Below are 22307 nucleotides of genomic sequence, written 5' to 3'. Positions count from 1 at the left end.
GACTGGTTCCAAATAGGAAAAGGAGTACGTCAAGGCTGTATATTGTCACCCTGCTTATTTAACTTCTATGCAGAGTACATCATGAGAAACTGGGCTGGGCTGGAAGCACAAGCTGGAATCAAGATTGCCGGAAGAAATATCAATAACCTCAGATATGCAGATGACACCACCCTTATGGCAGAAAGTGAAGAGGAACTCAAAAGCCTCTTGGTGAAAGTGAAAGTGAAGAGTGAAAAAGTTGGCTTAAAGCTCAACATTCAGAAAACGAAGATCACGGCATCCGGTCCCATCACTTCATGGGAAATAGATGGGGAAACAGTGGAAACAGTGTCAGACTTTATTTTGGGGAGCTCCAAAATCACTGCAGATGGTGACTCCAGCCATGAAATTAAAAGACGCTTACTCCTTGGAAGGAAAGTTATGACCAACCTAGATAGCATATTCAAAAGCAGAGACATTACTTTGCCAACAAAAGTTTGTCTAGTCAAGGCTATGGTTTTTCCTGTGGTCATGTATGAATGTGAGAGTTGGACTGTGAAGAAGGCTGAGTGCCGAAGAATTGATACTGTGGTGTTGGAGAAGACTCTTGAGAGTCCCTTGGACTGCAAGGAGATCCAACCAGTCCATTCTGAAGGAGATCAGCCCTGGGATTTCTTTGGAAGCCTTGGAATATTTTCTAGAAATAAAACTGTTAAGTCACATATATCGCTAATAAGTTTTAAATCTTCTTTAACTTCAAAGTAAAACACTATGATATCTTCTGTCCATAAATATTTCTTTTACATTATCCAGTAGCCAAAGACACTGTTCATTTTACTTGTAGTTTGAGAGGTGTAGCTACATTATAGCACCAAGTATTAGAGAAGAAAGGGCTAAATGAATCCAGGGCAACTTCTGAAGGAAGATAGCATTCACCATACATTACCTATGCATGTTTTCTCATCTGAATCGAGCCGGTGTCCATGGTTACAGGAGCATCGGGGCCCACCAACTGCATGTTCACAGTGATGGGAACAACCACCATTGTTCTTTTCACAGCTATTGACAATTTCCAATTCAATCCCTTTCCAAAACAAGCAAAGGGAGGATTATTAGCATAACAACAGAGAAATATGAATACATGGCAATAATGGGTACACTCTCTCTCTGTTGGGAGGAGGACAAACTTTATTGGAAATTTGTCAACACTCTGAGCATATAAAAGTTTGAGAACTATTAAGCATTGTACATATCTGACACTGAAGTGAAGTGTTAGTTGTTCAATCATGTCCTACTCTTTGTGACCTCATGGACTGAGCCCTCTAAAGCTCCTCTGTGCATGGAATTCTCCAGGCAAGAATACTGGGTAACCATTCTCTTCTTCAGGGGATCTTCCCCACCCAGGGGTTGAACCTGGTCTCCTGTATTGCAGGTGGATTATTTACCCTCTGAGCCACCAGGGAAGCCCTGTACATATTTATATCATATCAAAATAATAATAAATCTATAAATAATATTAAAATGACAAGGTGATACAGAAAGGTAATGAGTCCACCAGTGGTTATTAAACACATCTTAAAGGATACTTACCTATGGCAATTTTTGGTATTTTCAGAGTGTAAATATATATATGTGTGTGTGTGTATTGAATCAATGATCAGAAAGCAAATAGTTTGCCAGTTGACATATCTGTTCTCAAACTAATGGTATGTTAATATGTGCCCCTTTCCTAGGCTGTGAGCACTGTTATGGAACAAAAGTATGAATACAAAACCAATGAGTTAGCTGATTATATGTAACTAGCATCATCTTTATAGCTATGATGTATACAAGAGTCATTTTGTATATAAACATCCTATTAACTCAAACACCAATTTGCTGATTGTGGTACATGCCACTAATTGGGGGCATTTGAGGGGACATCTACCTCAGTGTACAGATGCCAATATTCCTGAGCCCACAGGTATTATAATCAATCATTTTCTAAGTGAGAAAATGAAAAATAAAAGAATGCTTTGAATCGTTGTGAAAAATATGGAATTAGATACTCTGCTATTTTCACCATTGGTCTCTGTTCTTCATTTGTGTTGCTTAGACACACCTCTAATGAGAGTGACTACGTTGGTTCATTTCCTTCCATTTTTACCTCCTGAATCCTTTGAAAGAAGAAAGATGGGAAAGAACAGAACAAAGGCACTCAGGATTGTGGCATTCTTTGAAAGCCTATATTACCATTCAAACTGCTGAGGTATCTGCTGTTTTTCTTGTATGGTTATAGTACAGAAATCATACTCCGGATCTCAGCCTCCTGTCTATGGTAGGCAGCAGCCTTATGTGTCCCAGAACAGCCAGGACGTATCCCTGTCTTTGTGCTCATCCCTCTGTGCCTTCATCATCTTGTATTACGCAGCTCATAACAGATGTTCAAAAATAGGTTTTGAATGATTGACTAAACAAAAGAAGGATTATGCTAATCAATTTATTGTTGAAAATAAGAATGCCTTTGGGTTTAGAAACAGCTAGTTTAGGACTGAGCTAAATGAGAAAGCTAAAGGAAAGATTGAAATAATTAAGGGAACTGATATTTTTCACAATATGTTAACATATACTCTTTAGGGAGACATATTTCAAATTTTGGCTCTGGTTCTTGTTTTTCTCCTGTGATCAATGCAGCTCTAAGATTGCTGGAGGTAATTTACTTTAAATATAAATGGTATTATTGGAACCTCACAAAAACTATACGAGGCTAAAACAAGTGCATACTCACCTCTAACTTACCAACAGAAGTAAATGTTTTTGATATGGATGATACAATTAAACTATCATACTTAAAAATATGCTTTAAAAAGTTTAAAGACTGATCCCTGTGTTTTCTCATAGCAAATAATCATTATTTGCTCAGTATATTAAATATGCATTGAATGTGTATGGAGTTTAAGTTCACTATATATTGCCTGGTAGTTGTAGAAAATTTTATTTAACCATGCTGGATCTGGAATTTTTAAATTTCTAACCCCAAGATAGTGATAGTTCATTCATAGAACACATTATGCTATACAGTATTTTGAGAACTTCTGAAAAGAAATGATATAGGTACAAAATATCATTGTCTTAGGAAAAAGTTAAAACGATATTTGCCTAAAATAGGCTGCTATATGAAGAGCACATAATTTATTGTTAAATATGACCATGTTCTGAAAATATTTACTCCACCTACAAGTTTTGAAACATTCATTTTCACCAAGAAAGTTTTGTATGTCAGTTAGTAAATATTGAGGTCTGGTGAGAGCTACACAAAGAACTTAGCCAAATATTCACATAAGGGAAATAAATGTAAAAATACACTTCAACCAAATGTATTCAACTCTAGGGCAAATTGCTTTCCCAAGTAAATTCTACGAAAGCTTGAACCTCACGACTCATTAGCGATAATGGCCCCCTCTTTCATGATAACTGAGAATGCACCAGTCTGATTGCAGGGGTTTTTATCTCAGGCATCTGTAAAATGTCCTCATCTCCTAAACCTCTGACCACATTAAAAAGCCAAAATATTAATAGTACTGAAAAATCCATCGACATTTCTCTTTGCCTGAAAGAACTCCTCGGGGCACCAAGAGAAAGACTCACTTTGGAAAAAGTTATATCCTAATTAGTAGTTAATTCTTCCCTCCCATCTTATTTCGTTTGCTCTTTAAAAGATAAATATCACCGCAGCAAAACTGCCCTGTCTTTAGGCAGTAGAAATAAACCAACAGAGTTTACGGCTACACTGGCAACCCAGGCATTAAATAAATGTAGAGCTTTATGCAGTGGAGGAGAATGAAGAAGTTAGTGACCTTAAGACTGTCTCTTCATGAGAGAGCTTAGATAAGAACACTAGCTGATTTAATCTGTCACTGTATTCTTCTTCATGATCAAAGCTGATCAAGAGATGTATGATGTATACAAACACATAACAAAGTTAAAAGGATAATATATTTGGAGCTTAGAGACACTAGTTCAAGTTATAGTTCAGTCACTGACTAATTTTATATCATTGAACATTGGGCTTTGGCCCTGATAGGAGAGAACTGGGAAGGGCATCTTTGGAGCTGAGATCAGAAATCAGACGTGGTACTACCATCTAGGCCTGCCCCTCACCCTACTGGTTCTTTCTTTCTTGCTGGCTCCTTTCCCCTGAGTGTTACACTGGAGTTATTAGTGTCCAATAAATATTGCAGGACAGAGGTGGTGATGGATGACAGACTCCTCACAAAGGAGACCCATGGGTCCAAGAGAGCCCCAATCCAGAAGACCTGAGACTTAGTCCTTGTGGTCTACAAAGAGGACCATGATGCTGACCACATTCTGTGGACTCTGGGCTCCTATTTCATCAAATTAAAATGAGAGGGTTGGCCTTCTAAGCTCCCACTCCCACCCTACGCCAGTGGAAAACATTCTAAGGAGCTCTTACTTTGGCAAGTTATTCAGCACAATCCTTTTATTACTCTTGCTTAATACTTGTAAAATGCCACATATTCCTGGGCTGCGATCACTGTCACTTACTGTAACACTGTTTTCCATCAGCTCCCAGCTCAAAACCAGGTTGGCAGGCACAAGTGAAAGATCCCACTGTGTTCACACAGCGATGGCTGCAGGGAGCAAGCCTTTCAGTGCATTCGTTTATGTCTGCAGAGACAGATACACAGGAGCTGTGTCTTTGGAGCTGGAATTAAGACTTATTTACAACTATAAACATGAATGAAAGCATCCCCTCCCCTTCAACCCCTGACAACAATGCCAACAAATATAACAGTAAAATATCACATAGGCTCCATATTTGCAAATAAACCAATGTAAAATGACAAGAACTCTGTGGCAGGTCTCATTCATGTTCTTAAACACTTTTTTCTATTAGAACCTACTTCTTATTGTTGTTTAGTTGCTCAGTTGTGTCCAACTCTTTGTGATCTCATGGACTATAGTCTGCCAGGCTCCTCTGTCCACGGGATTTGCCTGGCAAGAATACTGGAGTAGGTTGCCATTTCCTTCTCTAAGGGACCTTCTCTACCCAGGGACTGAACCCACATTGCCTGCATTGGCACGTGGAGTCTGTACCACTGAGCCACCTGGGAAGCCCCATGAGAAACTGCTGCTATCTATTAATTTGAAGAAAGAGAAAACAAACAAAAATAGACCTTTTCTATCCCCTAACAATACAGATAGAACACTTTAATTTGTCATTGTGAATATATATCAAATTCTTAACCAAAATTGGTATCTCTCTGACTTAAGACAGTACAAGTGGCCCCACACAAGGCAGATTTGGAGTCTTCTTAAGTAGCAATCCATAGTATATGTTCCACATATGATTGTCACAGTGCCATTTAAAACCTGGTGCCCTCTCTTTCTCGACACCAATAGACAAGTCTATTCAGTATAACATCATTTTGTGGCCCAGGAAGTTTATGCTCCCCTTACTCCACACCTGCCTTAAATGAATAGGTTTCATCATCATTTTCCCAAATAGAACTCCCTCCTTATATTGTCCTGCATGTCACTCCCACCAGGACTCTTAATTTAAGAGAAATGCTTATCTTTCTAAGGTATTTACAAAACTCTAAGTAGGCAGAAACTTTGGGGACAGTCTTTTTAGGAATATCACTCCAGAAATCAAAATAAAAATTTGAAAAAGATATTCTATAAATTATGGCTATATATATATTTCTAAATTTTCCACAGGTATTTAATAAGATCCTATTTTGTGCCAGATACAGAGTAAGGTAGGTTCTATGTAAACAGAGGACCAAAGCATAAATGTTCTGTGTTAGAAAAGTATGTTTAACAATCCACAGAAAGTTTTATCTTACTTTTGGCTTAAAGGAAAAAAAAAAAAAAACTAACAACACTAATTTTTATGTCTAATTCTTTTTCAATTTCTCAAAGCATTATCAGTCACATTAGTCAGGAAACATTTTGTATTTTCTTAATTAACCCCAATAAACTGTTTTTCATTTCATGGAAATGTCGTGATAAAAATGAAGGATTCTGTGATTTCTCAGAAGTTCTTAAAACAAAGACAGTCCCACAGGAATGACTTCATTTATTAGTTCTGGTCATGAAGTAATTTATCACTTTCATCTTTGAATTGAAGTATGTCTGTTTTGCTATTTCTAGGAAATGGAAATATGTAACCTTGTATTTCTAGAGTTTCTTTCTCTTTGGTTTTAATTATTCCTAACTTCTGAGAACACTCATTTGCACATACTTGATTTTCAAAGGTTAGCCCCACCTTCTGTAGCCTATAATAAAAAACTCCCTGTGCAATTATGGAAGGTTTTGAAATATTAATTTTGGAATTCATTTCAGAATGAAAAACAGAAAACAAAAAGAATTAATTCTGAAACTACACAGATTATTTTTTGTAACTAAAAATTTCACTGAGCTTTTGTATTAAATAGTATCATAAAAAAATACCTTTCAGAATGATCAAATAAGAATATAAATGTTTCTTTTTAAGCATAAATGAAAACACCTTTCTCCTAGCTGTTCTGACTATTCAAAACTGAATTACCACAAAATTGCAAACAATTACCCAATTAATCCATCAGATTCAACTTCTTACCGGCACAGCCCTTTTTGTCTTCAGATAGTTGGTACCCTGGGTGACAGGCACACCTGGCCACGCCATTCTCACTCTGACAGATGTGGGCACATCCATTCCCACCCGTGCAGGGGTCCATCTCTAAAAGCAATTAAGCAGTGAGAGTTTGTAATTCAATAACTGTAGAAAAACGTGCAGAGCAGAAGTGTAGATAAAGATACAAGAGAACTGGGACCAGAGGGCTTCTCATGTTAGGATGATAAGGCCTTTGGAAAGTCTTTCCCACTTTCAGATGGGAAATGGGTTCCCCATTTTCTGATCTGAATTCCAAAATCTGAACAAATCTAAACATGAATCAAGGTCAAAGAACTGGCTAATTTTACTCTTTTTAAAAGTCTATCTGCTGTGCTTTTGTACCCAAAGTTAAATAGAGCCAGCAGGAAATCCTCCATACACCTTTGCATTTTTTTCTCTTTCACTCCCCACTTACTCTACTCATTTGCACAGCAGTTATCCTCATATAAACCTTTCACCTCCTCTCTATTTCGTCTGCCTTGGAATAAGCAACCACGGTGTGAAGAAAAGGCCAACTGGAGTAAAATGGAAGAGTCTTAGCTACAGCTACCATGGAGATGGAATAAAGAAGTTCACATCCTACTGAAATTAGTCAGTGACCTCCTTCTGACCTCCTCCCCTTATTTGCTCTTTTCTTAGTCTCAGTCATATTCTTTGGAAGTCCAAAGTAATGTAAAGCCACATATCCCATCCAGAGTACCTCCACACAGAGCTTATTTGTTGAATTCATGAGTTAAGTGATCCTGGTCTAAGTATGAGAAACAGCCTTGTCTACATTATAAGCTGCTGGGGTGGGAATTTCTTCTCTTGCATGCTCCCCTTTCCTTTTTTAAAATAATGCACAGAATACAAAAAAAAAAAAAAACAATGAATAAAGCTACCTTGTCTCCACATTTACTCAGTTTCATGCAACCACTATCATACATAAATGCTTACATGCTTTCATTGGTTTCTTGCAAACCATTTCAGACTTTATGAAAATATAAGTGATACAAACATCTTCTATCTATCACAGATGCAATACACATTGTTCTGCTTCTTGCTTTTATGTAGGGAGAGATTGAATTAAATTCGTAGATCAATTTGGGGGAGTATTGTCATTTGAACAATATTAGGTTATCTGATCCATGAACACGAGATGTCTTTCCATTTATTTTAGAATCTAACTTATTTTAACAATGTTTTATAGTTTTCATTACATAATTTTTGCACTTCTTTTGTTAAATATGTTCCTATGTATTTTATTGTATTCAATGCTATGGTAACTAGAATCATTTCTAGTAAAAAAATGATTAAAAATCATTGATTAAAAATCAAATAATGATGATTAAAATGGTTTTAATAATGATTAAAATCATTATGATTTACTATGAATCATAGTAAAATCATTAATTTTACTTCCAGATTTTTTAGTTGTATAGAAATCCAATTGATATTTTACATTTTGATCTTTCATCATGTAACTTAGCTGAATTTCCTTATTATTCTAATAGCTTTTATTTTTTAAGGTGTATTTCTTAAAATTTTCTGTTACAAGATCCTGTCATCTGCAAAGAAAGATAATTTACTACTTCTTTTCTAACCTGGATGGCTTTTATTTTCTTGCCTTTTTGCTTTGGCTAGAATGTCCAGTACAACGTTGAATAGAAGTGGTATGAACAGATATCTTTGCCTCATTCCTGATTAGAGGGGGGAAGCTTTCAGCATTTCATTATTAAGTAAATATTAGCTGTGTATTTCTCATAGATTCCATTTATTGGTTGAGGAAGTTCTCTTCTATTTCTAGTTTGGTGAATTCTTTTATCATGAAAGGGAACTAAATTTTGTAAAGTTCTTTTTTTTTTACCTGCATCTATTGAGATGATAAGGTTGGTTTTAATATGGTATATTTTTAAATACATAATTTTTAGATGTTGAACCCATCTTGATTTCCTGAGATAAATCCGATTTGATTATAGTGTATAGTTTCTTTTATGTGTTGTTGGATTTGGTTTACTAGTATTTTGCTGAGGATTTTTAGGATCTACAAACATACAAGATTTTGGTCTGTAGTCTTCTTTTTTTGTGAAATACTCTTCTGATTTTGGTATCAGGGTAATACTGGCCTCATGGAATGAGTTTGGGATTATTCTCTCCTCTTATATATTTTGGGAACACATTTTTCAACTGATGAAAAGAAAACAACTCAGAATCCTATACCCAGCAAAATTACCCTGCAGGAATGAAGGAGAAACCAAGACATTTCCACATGATGGAAAATGAAGAGAATTTATCTCTAGCAGACTATTCTGAAATTATGTCATTTTTTTTATAAATAGAAAGGAAAGTATTTTTAAAGAAAGGAATGGTGGAGCACCAAGAAAAAAAGAAAGAACAACAGCATAAGAAAGAGCAAGAATAAGAAAAATATGAATATATACATATATATACAAAATTTTGTGTATATACAAAACATTATATATGCATTATATATACAATATATAGAGAAACATATATAAATACAATAAACTTTACTTCCCCTCATGAATCTTCTAAATTATACTTAATAACTGAATAAAACATAACATTGTCTAATATGGTTCTAAATGTACATAGAGAGAATAGTTAAGCAATTATATAGGAATGGAAAAGAGTAGAGAGAAAGTAGTTAAGGTTTCATACCTCACTTGAACTGGTAAAAATGATACTACCGGTAAATAGTTATACACAATATAATACCTGACAATCAGGAAAAAGCTAGGTAAAGATATACATTCAAATATTTGGCAAAACTAATACAATATTGTAACGTTTAAAAATACAATAAAATTAAAAAATAAAATAAACTGTAGTTGATTAACAACAACAAAAAATTGTTATGAATAAAGGGAAATGGAATTTTAGAAAAATGTTATAGTAGTGTATAGGAAGACATGAAAAGATTCAGAAAAATGTAATAAAACAGAAATAATAAACAGAAAAAAAGAAATGTCAAACAAGTGTGTCATTACATGACTACATTCATGTAAATGACTTACTATGCCAATTAAAAGGCCCAGTTTTGAAGAATGACTTAGAAAACATGACCTAACTATATGCCGGCTACATGAAACTCACTCTAAATATAATGATATAGGCTGGTAAAAAGTAAAAGGATGGAAAAAAATACATATCATACAAACAGTGATCAAAAGAAAGCAGGAATGGCACCATTAATATCAGATAAAGTAGATCTCAGCGCAAAGAAAATTACCAGAGACAGAGACATACAATAATAGAAAAAGAATAATAAAAAGGGCAATTGACCAAGGAGACATAACAATCCTAAATGTAGGGATTCCCAGTTGGCACAGTGGTAAAGAATCTTCCTGCCAATGCAGGAGATGCAAGAGACACAGGTTTGATCCCTGAGTTGGGAAGATCTCCTGGAGGAAGAAATGCCAAACCATTCCAGTATTCTTGCCTCGAAGTCTCCATGGACAGAGGGGCCTGGTTGGCTACAGTCCATGGGGTCCCAAAATGTTAGACATGACTATGAATGCATGCATAGACACGCATATGCACCAAACAATAGTACTGCAAAATGTGGAAAAGAAAAGCCATTATCAATCCAGAAGATCTAATTGACACTTACAAAACACTACATTCGACAACAGCAGGATATATATTCTTGTCAAGTGCTTCCAGAACACTAAACAAAACACACTTTCTATGTGATCCATAGGCCACAAAAAGTCTCAGTGGAAAACAAAAATCATCAAGTTGAATAAAAATAAAAATTCAATACCAAAAATTTGAGGACACAGTTAAAGCAGTGCTGAGAGGGAGAGAAGGAGGGAGAGAGATTTGTGGTACTAAATCCATTGGAAATGATCTCAAATCAATAATCTAAGCTTCCACTTCAAGAACTCAGAATAAGAAGAGCAAAATAAATCCAAATCAAGTAAAATGAAGAAATAGTAAAAATGAGGGCAGAAAGCAATAAAATTAAAAACAAAAAAATAGATAATACTATTGAAGCAAAGAGTTGGTTCTTAGATCAATAAAATTGGCAATGGTGACTGACAAAGAAAGTAAAAAGTACAAATTACCACTGTTTGGAATGAAACAGGATATTACTATAAACCCTGATGACATCAAAAGTATAGTAAGACTACAAACAACTCTGCTGAATTTGGCGACTTGGATGAAATGGGCTAATTCCTTAAAAGAAATGCAAACAATCACAACTCAATCACATGAAACAGAGAATGCATATAGCTCTATAAATCTGAAAAAAATTCATTCATAATTAAAACATTCCACAAAGAGAAATTTTCCGGCCTAGATAATTTCACTGAATAATCCTACCAAACTTTTAAGGAAGAATTAACATCGATTCTAAAATTTCTCCTAGAAAATAGAAGAAATACTTTTTAACTTATCTATTTTATGAAGCTAGTATTCTGATACCAAAGCCCAGCAAAGACTTTCTATTTCTAAAAAAGAAAAAGAAAAGAAAATACTATAGACCAATATCACTCATCAATACAGATGCAAAAAATCCTTCACAAAATTTTAGCAAATAGAATCAGTAGTACATACACACAAATTATACAGCTTGACCAAGGAGGGTTTATTGCAGCATACACAGCTGGTGAAATATTCAAAATCAATGTAATTCTTCATATTTACAGAATAAAGAAATTCACATGATCATATTAATTAATGTAAAATATTTGACATAATTCAATACAATATTCGTGAGAGTCTCTTGGACTGCAAGGAGATCCAACCAGTCCATTCTGAAGGAGATCAGCCCTGGGATTTCTTTGGAAGGAATGATGCTAAAGCTGAAACTCCAGTCCTTTGGCCACCTCATGAGAAGAGTTGACTCCTTGGAAAAGACTCTGATGTGCAGAGTTGGACACAACTGAGCAACTGAACTGAACTGAACTGAATACAATATTCATGACAAAAAGAAAATGGGAGCAGTGAGAAATTTCTCACCTAATAAAAAGCATATATAAGAAACCTATAACAAATATTATGCTTAATGATACTGAATTATTCCCCCCTGGGACTAGGAACAACACAAAAATGCTTACTCTCATTGCCCTATGCAACATAGTGCTACCATAGCTCACACAATCAGGCAAGAAGAGGAAATAAAAGGATCATAGATCAGATGGAAAGAAATAAAACTATTCCCATTTGCATATTACATGATTTGAAAATCATGTTTGAAAATCCTAAGGAATCTACAAACTCTCAGAACTAAAAAGTAAGTTCAGCAAGGTAGCCGGATACAAGGTACACATACAATGATAAATTGCATTTAAATATACTATCAATGAACACATGGACAGTGAAATTAAAAAGGCAAAACATCTGCAATTACCCAATTACAGGACACATTCTATATCTTTGAATAGATTATATACAATTCTTTGAAGGCAGGAAGCTGACTTATATACCTTGGTATCCTCATACATTTAGAATCTATATAGAAGACATTTTATAAACTGTAGTTTGTTGGAAAGAGGATACAGTTATCAGAGATTTGGTTTCAAGTATAGGTCTGTCAGTTGCTGAAAAATTGAAGGACACAATAGATACAGGATGGTAGACTCTAGATGCATTCAAGGGAATAGGACCATGCTCTTGCCCTCCTGGACTGTTCATTCTGCTGGATGAAGTAGCCAGTGTATGAGTAAATCGGTAAGAAAAATCATCACAGATTATTGTGAGTGCTGTGAAGGAAATAAATAAGATGCTGTGAAAGACAATAGCTTAAGAGGAAAGCCTTGACTGGAAAAGAGAATTTGGGGCAGAGGTCTCAAGACACTGAGGTAGAAAAGGCATTGCATGTTATTGTCATCATTCAGTCCCTAAGTAGTGTTCAACTCTTTGTGACCCCATGGACTGCAGTGCGCCAGGCTTCCCTGTCCTTCACTATGTCTTGGAGTTTGCTCAAACTCATGTCCAATGAGTAGGTGATGCTATTCAACCATTTCATCCTCTGTCACCTGCTTCTCCTCCTGTCCTCAGTCTTTCCCAGCATCAGGATCGTTTCTAATGAGTTGGCTCTTCACATCAGGTGACCAAAGTATTGGAGTTTCAGCTTCCGCATCAGTCCTTCCAGTGAATATTCAGGGTTGATTTCCTTTAGGACTGACTGGTTTGATGATCTCCTTGCAGTTCAAGGAACTTTCAAGGGTCTTCTCCAGAACCACAGTTCAGAAGCATCAGTTCTTCAGTGCTCAGCCATCTTTATAGTCCAAGTCTCACATTCATACATGACTACTGGAAAACCGAAGCTTTGACTATACAGACCTTTGTCGGCAAAGTTATGTCTCTGCTTTTAATACACTGTCTAGGTTTGTCACAGCTACCATAATGAAGCCTGTGGCTGCACATGCAGTCCACAGTAAAGATTTGGGAATTAACTAAGTTCAGTAGTAAGGCACTGAAGAGTTTAAATGGATAAGTGGCAGGGTCAATAGTAAAATTTCCAGGTCTCCTGAATCTTGCCTCAATAATCATTTTCTCTTTATTGAGTTGGTTAAAATATGTGTATTTTATTAAGAAAATACTTCATTACAAAATGGTAGCCCTGAAGCCACATAGGATAAAATCTTTCACTGACTTTGCAATCTTAAAATCTCTCAGTGTCTTGCATTCTTATGCACAGTTAAGGCATTTCAAATTCCAAAGAAATCGCTGTTTCTTTTTTACTTTCTGTGTAACTTGAAGAACATAAATAAGAAGGTAATTTGGATGTATGAGTTGGCATGGATTTCACTAAATATGTTAGTTTAAGAGCAGTTTAAAATAATACGTTGCAATTTATCTTGAACAGCTCAAATTCTGGCCGGAAATCATTTTAAAGGTTTGATTATTAGTCACAATTTTGGAAAATGTTTAAGTAAAAAAAAAAGTATTTATCTTATTTTATGTATTCCAGTACAGATTAAAACCTTATTTAGATTTTTAACAAATATGATATTAAAATATGATTTAAAAATTGGTTGTGATTGTAATATTGATTTCAAATGAATCTTTGTCATATACCTCTACTTTCCAAAGACTATATGGGATAAACAGCCACAGAGAAATTCCTGACTTACTTGTAAAAATAAAATTCATGCTTATCTTGCACAATACACGAGTCAAATTATACCTCCAACTTTTTAAGAAAAGATTCTTACAGAAAATGTACAAATGTACACTGAGGAAGCTAAATGTTACTTAATTATAATCAGTGAGGGAGATTTCAAGCTCAATACCAGAAATTTTTCTCTCTTAAAGATGTTCTATTACACTTCCACAAATTTTCAGTCACCAGTTTTTCAACAATTAAGTACAGAAGAATTAAAGATGCCATGGAAAATATCTGGCTACTTTTGTTCTTATTTTTAAGACCTCTCAATACTCTCAGGTAACACTTTCTCCAAATGACATTCTCAAAAGCACATGTTAGTAACCTTCATGTTAATTAGTAACCTCCCCATAAGCCACAAAGCATTTGCTAAAGGTATTCACTAGTCAGAATCTTTTGATTTCCTCTCTCTAGATTCTCATTTCTTGAGTTTCAAAGGTGCCTGAAAACCAATGATTCTATTTGTAAGGTTAAGATGTCTGTGTTTAACCAAGTACCCACGTGATTAAACAATGCACATTTTCATATATGCAGGTATATTAGCATTGTACCAGGGAATATGTTCTGGTCCAAGAAGTATATTCCTAATGAAAATTAATTGGATATACATTCATAAAATCTCCACTCTATAATCCCAATAGCATCCCTACTTGTTGGTGTTTTAAATATGTGATTATATGTGAAGTAATTCTATGTGGAGGATTTCTGTGACCTTGACACTGTTCTCTGGAGTAATTCCTACTCTTCTTTCCAAACTGAAGTTAGATATCATTTCCTCTTAAAAGCTTTTCTTTTTTTTTTTTTTTTAGCCCTTTAGTCTGGTTTACATCTGTTTACTGGGGTTCCTATGCTATGTTTTGCACAGCTGTGAACTCTTCATGCATTTGTCTCCGCTACCAGACCATGATATTCTTGATGGCAGGGACCCTTGGTTTTCGTATCAAAGAACTCTTCAGTTCCAACTCCAGTTCCTGGTCTATAATGGCAAGTTGGAAATGTCCCTTGCAGGAAGGAAACGCATGGCATAGCAACATGTGAGAGAATGGTGAAGATAAGCAGATTTTTTATCTGGTGAAATACCACATTATTATCACAAGCCTGAAAGAAAAAAATCCTCAAAGCAAAAATGAGATGAAACAATCATTTGGTCCATGCTCTTGGAAAAGAGACAGAAAACCCCCCAAACCTTTAGATTTTCTTTTTAAGTCTTGTTCATTACTAATATTATTCAATTCCTACACTCACTCTATCTGTTAAAGTCCCTCAGAGAGTCAAGATTTATTTCTAGCACAACATTACACATCCCTTTCATCTAGTCCTAGATAAAATGCAAGAAATCTATTTAGTTCATGGCGAGAAGTGCGGCTGCCATTGGAGCTTCTACATGCTTAATGAACTGCATGTTCACTTGAAAGGCTAATCCCATCCAACTAGAGTTCAGGCCATTATGAGGCTTACAAGGGCGCTCAGACATGAAATGCTGGCTAAGACTCTAACTGAGCTTCATAATAGCCAGCATCCTGGTTTATGGGACAGGGATATTGTATTCATCAAAGGGCAATATAAGACTTTGTATTGACTGACCAGAGAAACGAGTCACATCGTCCTAGGCTGCTATAGTTTAGCCTAGCTGTCAATTTGGCAGTTCCTGGGTTGCAAATTGTGGACACTATTGCTTAACATTCATGTCTGCTTCACATCCCAGCAGTGGCAGCTCACCATTGACGATTGTGTTTCCTAACTGCAGTCCAGCCCAGCTGGAGAGCCAATTTCTAACACAATTGCAGCCTGCTCCGACAAGAGCTCTGGTAGTCAAATGCCACACTCTCTGAGGTACTTTGGAGCCTATCACTTTATGGAGCACTGGTTGATGCAATGAGAAAACCAATGGGCAGAAAACAACCACTTTTTAAAGTTCATTATATTATTAAAAATTCTGTTCTTCCACAGAATTACTATAATAATTATTGTCTATAATATTCATGTCGACATTTAACAAGTTAAACTTTCTAAATGGCATATGAAAAAGATCTAAGAGGCATGAATTTGTGACCTGACTCTGCCAGGGCCACTAGCACTGTGACCTTGGGACAGTCATTTGACTTCTAGGAGCTTTAAGCCCCGTATCTGTAAAAACAAGCATAATAATCACTATTTCATGATATTGTTGCTAAATATGAAGTGAAATAAGGTATGTAAAACAACTAATACAGTATCTGGAGTAATGATCAAATGTTAGGCATTGTAAGTGATAATACAGTAAGAAGAGGAAGTGAAATGGACAAAGGAATAATAAGCTACCATCAGAAAGAGAGTTTGGAATTTGATATATTTGAAGTAAAACAACTGTGAGTGATGTGAAATCCAGAGTGTGTTCAGGCTTGTGAATAGCTACAACTGACTGGAGTAGAGGGAAAAAAAAAAAAACTTTATGTAGGGAGTTAAAAGAATCAAGGCAAATAATAAAATCAGGAATGATTTACCAAATTCCTACTAAGTAAAAGATCTTATGAGAGAAAGATAAATAAGAACTTCTACTATGTGGGGAGATGAACAAGTATGTACAAATGGGGAAGGATGTAGAAAGAGAAGACCAATTATTAGCAAAAGAATCAAACCAGGTAAGAACAGGGTCTCAAAATCTAAGGAAAGAGACTTTCAAAAAGGAAGTCAAGTGTAAGCTGGGTCAGCTGCTGAAGGGTGACAGTCAAAAGAAAGTTATGAGTGCTTCACTTGTACTAAGTACTGTTTCAGGCACTTCACTCATGTTCATTCAGTACATCATGAATGTAAGTACAATAACTTGAAAGTCAGATAAGGAAAAGTCTTTCTTGAATGGTATCAGGGAACAAGGAGATGACCTGAAGGGATAATAACTCTGAACTATGCAACATTTGGAAATCTTCAACAAATAATAATAATGATTATAATTGTGGATTAATAATTGTTAAAATTAAGATAATATATGCTTAATATATTCCAGGATCTATCATAAGTACTTTATGTGCATTCATTCCTTTAATCTTCATAAGAACTCAAAGAAGTAAGTACAGTTTAAATATCTATTTTCTAGAAAAAGAAACTGAGGCAGAAATTGTATTCAAGGTCTCAAAGCTAAAAAGTTACAGAAGTGGGATTTGAAGGGTAAGGAGGGCTTCAAATTCAGGAAGCTGGATTTAGAAACTTGTTTCTTAACTCCTACACTATACTGGAGGAGAAGAGGTCCGGAGTATCTTGTGATAGCTATAGAGATGAGATGATTACAAAGACAAGGTCATAAAGGGTGGTGTACCCAGAAGATAAGTGATGAGATGACAGAATTAAAGGTGGATAATAATGATAAATACAGAGGACAGCCACAGGGGCAATAGAACTTTTGTTCCTGGGAGATGGGAGAAATGGCATTAAAGAAAATTTTGAGAATCTACAGAAATTGATTCTTAAAATTCAGTAAGCAAGGACTGGGAGCTGGAAAAGTGAGACCCGGGAAGACTGCACTGGATAGAGTACATGAGGTTTGAGAGCAAGACTTGGAGTCATCAAAAACTGAATTCTAGTCTTGACTCTATCAAGAAACTGTTATGTCACCCTGCAGCTGAAAATGTACTCCTCTTTGCATTAGGGTTCTAGCAATAACTTCTGTGAGCCAGGAAACTTAATAAGCCTTACACACACTACTTATTTAACCTTTATTCATAACCTTATGACATATATATGATTATTATGCCCAGATCACAGATGAGGAAATACTAATGAGTTTAAATTAACAGCTCATCTTCACAGTGAATGACAGAGCTGGGATTTTCAGCCAGATCTAGCTGATCCCCATAGTCTTTTAAACCACTGGGTCATACTGATTCTTTCCAGATGTTATCGAAGAGAAAAAATAGGTTTGAGAACCTAATCCACAACGATGGTGTATAAATATAGGAAGGCAGGAAGTTGAGAGCAAAGACAACTGTGGAAATTCGGGATCAGTTATTTGAAATCGAATATGTGTGTAGCACCCACCCCAAGGACACAGTTGGAGTGCTGGCTAGGAAGAACTTAACCCCAGAGTTGGGAGCAATTTTTTAAGTGGGGGCACTTGTTGGGTGGGTGGTTGAGGTATGAGATGTATATGAGTGATTTGAAGAGAATTCAATTACATTGGATCATTTTAAAAGTGAGAAGACAATGAAAATAGATCTTCATCAACTTGCTTTTCCTAAATGTAGACATTATTTCACAAGAATTTCCCTCTTAATGATGCAGGAAGGATTTGGGGATACTGGTTTACAAATGGGATACACATTTTTCAAGGAAAGTCAAATGTTCAAATATATATACAGATGCCATCCTTTTCGTTTAATTTTTGGCTTGGAAAATGTTAAAATACAAAAAGCTCAAATTGTTTCCAAAGTGCTGCTGTAACTTAATATCTGCCATCAATAATTTCCATGTATAAAAGCATTTCCAGACATACTAATATTGCAAACAGGCACAGCTGGAAATTCTATTAAAGCAATGGTAGATATAATTCCTTGATGTATTTGCAAAACGTACAATAGGTCAACTAAGGCCATTTAAACTCAATGCTCCAATAATCATTTATTCAGCTTCTAGACGATCTGTAATTCAAAGGATTTAGGCAAACATTTCTTTAGAGCAAATATCACAAAAACAAGAAGCACAGGACACTTTCCAGATCTGGAATAGTCAATCATCAAACCCGTACTGAAAGCCTATAATATATGCACGGTACTTGTGTCTTAAAGATTTTGCCAGATTTGAATTCATATGAATTATCTTTTAGATTTCAACATATTTTATAACTCTAAGATCAGAACAGAATTATTAGGCTTGTTTCCCAACAAGATACACGGTGGTGATGTGTTTTGCTAGAAAAGAAAAAAGGATTTGAATTTAGTGCTTTATTGCTTCCAGTTTTCAGTCTATGTGTATCAGGCTGAGCTGCCTTAAGATTTAAGTTTGCATGAAAATTTGATGCCGTGAGTGTGCAAATAACATCTGAACTCTAACAATTTTAATCAGTGGAATTTATCTTAAGGAAATTATCATTTTGGGAGCAAAGATTTATCTGTAAGAATATTTTTTGGTTATTTTCTTTAAAATAAAAAGTACAAATCTATTTATTCCACATCAGGATTCTTGGAGTGCAGTTATAAAAACAAGGGTAGGCTATGCATAATAGTCAGCTGGAAAAATCTTGGGTTCCAGAGTGCCAGTTCCTGGGTTCAAATGCTGTTTCTGCCACTTTAATGCTATGAAATCTTGGGCCAAATACCCAACCTCTATTGTGCTCCATTTTGTTTTTTGTAAAGTGCCTACTGTATACAGTTGCTATAAAGTTAAATGAGACAATCCATATAAATGTTCTTTGCAGTGGTGTCTGACTCAAAGGTAGTTCTAAGTATAAGCTATTATTATAATGCAATCATTAAATATTATATGTAAAAATTAAACTTTAAATGTTTGTAATTAAATACATTACATAAAATAGTGCATTACATATTTTAATAAGGCAAAATATATAATGGAAGACACTGTACAATCTTATGTCATTTATTTATGCAAATAAAATGCTTGAAAAAATATATACCAATACATAAAAACTGTTACTTTTGTATGGTGGTATGGATGGTTTCTACTATTTTTCTTTTGTGTTATTTTATTACCCATTTTTTCCAGATTTCCTTCAATGAACATGTATTGTTTTTATAATAGAAAGTGTAAAGCAATAAAAATAAAATAAATTGCATGGCATATATTGATCCATTACAAAGTTAAGAGGACTTCAGGAGAAGTTGCTGCTTTCAGTATGTCAATAGATCCTGAGGCAAGAGATGTTAATGACACCAAAAAGACCACAGGGAGAGGAGAGGTGTGAAGGGGACTTCGTGTATTCAATATAAAGTAATAGAATTCGAGGTTGATGACAGTAGGACCAAAAAGTCGATGTCTGCTGAAAACCAAAAATGTGCAGTTTCAACCTCAAGATCACTATACTGAAGGAGAAAATAATTGTTTCTAATGATCTGGAAATAGACTGGTCTTACCTTGAGTTACGTATGTAAGGCCCTGATTAAATTCATTAACCTCTTGATGTTTTCTTTGGGGTTATTTTTATTTTCAGCTCAGTGTTAGGTGTTATTTCAGTGTCTGAGCCTATCCACCCCCATGGTAAGAGACAAAACTGGAAGGGCCTTTGATCATTCCAAATGGTGTTTCTACACCTTCAGTGTTGGTTTCCCTAATGTACCTTCTTTAACTTTGATTTTTTTTTTTTTTTGGTACTCCTTTTATGATGCCAAATTGTTTGGTAAAATCACTGCTAGTTGCTGGTCTCTAAGATTTCATTATATATATATATATATACAAAATATATACACACACATGCACATATATATATTATATATATATACACACACATATATGAATATGTATATATACATAATATCTCCCCAGTGGCTCAGCAGTAAAGAATCCACCTGCAAGAGCCGTAGGAGATGTGGTTTTGATCACTGGGTCAGGAAGATCCCCTGGAGGAGGGCATGCAATCCACTCCAGTATTCTTGCCTGAAGAATGCATGGACAGAGGAGTTTGGTGGGCTAAAGACCATAGGGTCTCAAAGAGTCAGATGGGAATGAAGTGACTTAGCATGCACGCACACATAATATCACATTCTTGTTGCCTTCTCTTTATTGCCTTGGACAATGATGTGTTATCAGCAAAATCACAGTCCTGTGTCCATGAGCACTGCAAATGTCCTTCTGACTGACATGATTATTTGTGGGTTCTTTACGAAAATTTAGCTGAACTGTGAATCATCCCATAGGCTTTAACATTTTCTAAAATAAACTCCTTTGGCATAATTACATGATTTTGAGCTTTTATTAAAAATGGTATAATGTGATTAAATCCATGAAATTCCAACCACATGACTTCGTAACTGGAAACAGAAGGATGTTTAAATAATCCCAATAGTTTTTTGCAGAAAAAAAAATATGTGTGTGACAGCAAAGTCCCAAACATTAAATTGAAATAAAGTAATTAAACTATGCTGAGACAGTCTAAGTCAGTGCTTGGGAAAAGGCCTCACTTCCCTGTCCCCTATTATTGGGTATTCCCTGAGTTCAAGGAAAAGAGGTGCTGGTTTCAGTTTACTGCTGAACTAGCTTTTCAGTCAAATTAATAATCACCTTCCTAGGGACGGAAATATCACTCTCATGCTCACTGCCAAACAACAAAAAAAGAAGAGATCCATAAATGTTTGTTGAACAAATAAAGAAGAGCCTTCCCACCTTTTGCTGGATTAGGATTAGATGACTGTAGGCAGAGAATCTGCTTCTGTCAACAAAGAACTTAATTATTCACAGTGATTGCTAATGTCAGCTGTGGGAAGGCAGCATTTTCGGAGGACTATTGGAATTTCCTACTAACTGTGCCATAAGAAAATGACTCTCCATCCTGATTTTATCCCAAGTATAACAAAACAACTGGCCTGGGAAGTTTGTCTACACATATATCAAGCTTTAGTTCACCCACATAATTTTAAAAACAAGAAACCTTAATATGTTCGTTTTCTTCTTCCCACTTTTATCCAAAGTCACCAGTTGTTACTTATTCATTGCTGGCAAACTGTTGACTTTATAGATGCTGAACATTATCCAGCATAAGAACATGAACTTGGCACTTGTAAATTCAGACCTATCTCTGTTGGTGCCCAGCAAAATGGCCTCTGTCGCTTTCCTTTGATTACACTGAATGACTCAGCAGAATCATTCACAACTTAAAATGTGCACAGTTGCTGAAATAAAACATGCATAATTTCAACTACAAAGATCACTTTTTTTGTAAATGGTGTTAAAATAGGATAGGGAACTTCTCTGGTGGTCCAGTGGCTAGGACTCTATGCTCCCAATGCAGGGGGCCGGGGTTTCATCCCTAGTCAGGGAACTAGATCTCACATACTGCACCTAAGAGTTCACAGGCCGCAAATAAAGGTCCCATGTGCCACAATGAAGATCAAAGATCTGCCTTATGATCCAGCGACCCCACTGCTGGGCATACACACTGAGGAAACCAGAAGGGAAAGAGACACGTGTACCCCAATGTTCATTGCAGCACTGTTTATAATAGCCAGGACATGGAAGCAACCTAGATGTCCATCAGCAGATGAATGGATAAGAAAGCTGTGGTACATATACACAATGGAGTATTACTCAGCCATTAAAAAGAATACATTTGAATCAGTTCTAATGAAGTGGATGAAACTGGAGCCTATTATACAGAGTGAAGTAAGCCAGAAGGAAAAACATAAATACAGTATACTAACGCATATATATGGAATTTAGAAAGATGGTAACAATAACCCGGTGTACGAGACAGCAAAAGAGACACTGATGTATAGAACAGTCTTATGGACTCTGTGGGAGAGGGAGAGGGTGGGAAGATTTGGGAGAATGACAATGAAACATGTAAAATATCATGTAGGAAGCGAGTTGCCAGTCCAGGTTCGATGCACGATGCTGGATGCTTGGGGCTGG

The 22307-nt window shown here is 35.7% G+C and overlaps 1 protein-coding gene across 1 annotated transcript in view; it reads right to left on the bottom strand.

Moving 5' to 3' along the window:
- The window catches only part of LOC104985214 (EGF-like and EMI domain-containing protein 1), a 662362-nt gene that overhangs the window by 89131 nt on the left and 550924 nt on the right, over positions 1-22307 (bottom strand). Inside the window, exon 7 of the mRNA XM_010835278.1 lies at positions 926-1063. Within this exon, the coding sequence (XP_010833580.1) occupies positions 926-1063 (138 nt within the window). The remainder of the gene's footprint in view (positions 1-925; positions 1064-22307) is intronic.

This window comes from Bison bison, unplaced genomic scaffold (genome assembly GCF_000754665.1).
Source record: "Bison bison bison isolate TAMUID 2011002044 unplaced genomic scaffold, Bison_UMD1.0 scf7180017864040, whole genome shotgun sequence".
NCBI lineage: Eukaryota > Metazoa > Chordata > Mammalia > Artiodactyla > Bovidae > Bison > Bison bison.
This window is presented reverse-complemented; position numbering and strand designations above follow the sequence as displayed.